This window comes from Phalacrocorax aristotelis, chromosome W (assembly GCF_949628215.1).
Source record: "Phalacrocorax aristotelis chromosome W, bGulAri2.1, whole genome shotgun sequence".
Lineage (NCBI taxonomy): Eukaryota > Metazoa > Chordata > Aves > Suliformes > Phalacrocoracidae > Phalacrocorax > Phalacrocorax aristotelis.
The window spans coordinates 6,759,532-6,762,513 of NC_134310.1; the positions used below are offsets into that span (position 1 = coordinate 6,759,532).

Genomic DNA, 2,982 nt, shown 5'->3' on the forward strand with positions numbered 1-2,982 from the left:
TAATTAAAAAGAAAAAACTCACTGCAGCAGCCAGAAAGTGCCTGGAAGTTTCACCCCTCTTTATTGCCTATTTCCCATCCGAGAGCCACAACGTGGGCCAGGGCAGCCAACGACGACTTCGGGGAGCCACCTCAGCTTTGCGGGTGGGGCTTGCAGAAGGTGCGGGGTGAGGTCCCGTCAGAGCAGCCCCCAGCACCGGCGGTCGTAGGGGATAAGCCCCTTCCTTTGAGCAGTCTCAGTGACGCCGCTGGGGTGCTGGGAGCCCCTCTGGAGCCTGCACAGGCGCGCTCTCGGTGCCACCAGCATGGCATGGCGCAGTTCCTGGGGTCGCTGCTGCTCAGCATCTCGTCTCACATGCTGACCTGCTCCGAGCATCGTCATCAACCGATAACTACCGTCCCCTGCACCAGCTGCACCACCACTGCCCGCAGCTCTCAGGGCCCACACAGAGTTATTGTGCTCGAGTGAAGTGGAAAAGAAAAAAAGAAAAATCCCCAAACGCAAAGGTCAATGAGCCTCAGTGCTGGAGGGTAAGCTTTCCTCTCCCCATGCTGCTGCTGAAGCCCTTGGTGCCATCAGGGCCATTGGGCAGGCGAAGCACCCCACCCCGCAGGCCAAGGGGCTCAGGCACCCGATTTCCTGCCAGGGAATTTCTGGGAGGAGGTGTGGCATGCAGAGCAGGCCTGCTGCCCCTGGGTGCCCAGGTATCCACCCTGCTCCCCCAGCCGCAGCCGTGGGGCCACTCTGTGTTGGAGCAGAAGCCATGGCAGCCACCGGTGCCCAAGCCCATCCCGAGTGGGGGGAAGACTTTCCTGGTGAGGAGCGATCTTGTAAAGGTGTTGCTAAAGTCCCTGGGCTGGAAGGTGCTGCATGGGCAGGTGGGTGCTGAGGGTTCCGTGTTCAGGAGCAGGGACGGTGACACTGGAGCATTGCCTGACTCCGGAGAGCGGTAGAGCAGGGAGCCCCCAATGCCATCGGGGAAGGTCGTGGCCGCCGCCTGCGCCTTCCAATCCCACTGGTGGCCCAGCTTCTTCGCCACCTCCCTCTTGTTCTGAGGTTCCTTCTTGGAGACCTTCCAGCAGAGCCAGACCACCCTGATGCTCTCACCGCACTGGTGGCTTCGGCAGCCGAGGTGCTCAAAGGCCCTGCGGGCGCTCCCCAGCCTATCGTACTCCACCAGGGCACAGCGCTTTCTCAGCAGCTCGGGGAAGAGCGACGTGTATTTCCGCACATCCGAGGGCAGCTTGCGGCCCGGCTGCAGGATGCGGATGGATACAATGGCACCAAAGGGGCTGAACATACTCACGATGGTCTCCATGAAGTTATTCTGGATCGGCAGCAGCTCCCAGGCCAGCAGCAGTTTGCTGGGGGAGAAGCTCCGCAGGGACTCGGAAAGGGGGACCCGCCGCCTCACTTTGGTGCCCTCCTTGTTCACTTCCAGCAGCTCCGAGAACTGCAGGGCGTAGAGTGTGAGCCGCCAGTCACGCGTCAGGTATTTCATCTGTGGGAGAAAGGGAGCCACTGCGTCCCCATGAGTGTCCCCAGGCAGGGACCACCCTCAATCCATCATCCAGGCACGCTGAAGTCATGGCAAGGCACCATCCCCCTTTCACATGAGCAGATGCGGGTCTGCAGCAGGTGGTCTCCAGTGCCCCCTGGATTGCAGCAACAAGCTGCTGCTTCCCAGTACCTCACACCAGCAGCACTTCACTGCGCTTTTTCGGTTAAGGGATGGTCTCTCCCAAAGCAGCGCGGGGGGACAACGGGCAGAAGAGGCAAATCCAGCACTGAGGACTGTTCACTGCTTCCCCAGCCACCCTCCCTGGTTGCAGAACTGCTGCAGCACATCGAGGGCAGGGAGCAGAGCCCAGCTCTGCACCACCAGCACTTCCCTGGGACACAGACAGCCTGAGGGGAGCCTGGACCTCCCCACACACCCCACCAGAGACAGACAGAGCACACCCAGACACCCTCCACCCAAAGGCCCTTTCCCACCCCGGCTGGCAGGTGCCATGGGCTGCCTACCTCCTTGAAGGACGTCAGCAGTTTGATGCTGACGAAGCCCATCTTGTTGTTTTGGACATGTTTCAGAAGGAAAGCATCCTTGGACAGGTTCTCATCAGAAAAGTAGAACTCCACCTGGGACACAATTCTCCGGACCAGCTGCGGGTCGGGGGCGGAGGAGCTGCAGTCCAACAGATCAGCCCCACAGACATCGCTTTCATCAGAGAAGCTCCTGGCAGAGCAGCAGAGACAGGGGTGTGAGCTGGTGGCCTTTGGGACGCACAGCACTGCCTGGTCTCAGCTACAACAGTGCAGATGGCAGAGACACCGCAGAGACCCAGGGCCATCAGCTACAGGGGAGCAACGCCAGCCTGCACCCCGTGTGCCTCCCGATGCTGGGAGCACCAATGCCAGACCGTGAACCCCAATCCATCCCCGACAATGGACACATTCCCCTTGGGACAAACACGAGGCAAGAGCAGGGCTCAGCCCCCGCACACATCCCAGCGGACACATACCCATTGAAGCTATTTAAGAAGTCCTCCTCTCTGATCAGGGCGAGCGAGCGGCTCTGCGGTGGAAGGTGGAAGGAGAAGTTCCTTCCGGGAAGGAACTCCTTTGTTCCAGCTGAGGGGTGCTGCAGCTGGGCTGGGAAGCGAGCCCTGAGGCCACCCCGGAACTACCTGATGACATTGTCCTTCACCTGGGACATTACAAAGGAGAAGCACAGTGGTAGGAGGCTTCCCAACTGCAGCCAGCCCCAGGGCAGAGCCCTGCTCTGGGCTGCAGCCCCCAGCCCAGGGATGGGGGAGCAGAGGCAGCTCATTGCTGTGCCCTTACCTGCTTAGCAGTGCTGAGAAAGGCAGAAAGAGCTGGCTTTACCTCCTAGAGACCTGCAAGCAGCAGGCCCCAAACCTCCCCTCCTCCAAACTAAGGCTCCTAAAAGACAAAGTGAAATGAAGAGAGGTAAAACCCTTA

At 60.2% G+C, this 2,982-nt stretch overlaps 1 protein-coding gene across 1 annotated transcript; it reads right to left on the reverse strand.

Moving 5' to 3' along the window:
- Window positions 1-517: 517 nt before the first annotated feature.
- Window positions 518-2,697, reverse strand: LOC142049704 (la-related protein 6-like). The gene is given in 4 exon segments (XM_075077633.1): window positions 518-1,501; window positions 2,026-2,236; window positions 2,523-2,596; window positions 2,599-2,697. Coding segments are annotated over 4 exon segments (1,368 nt in total).
- Between the last annotated feature and the right edge of the window lie 285 nt (window positions 2,698-2,982).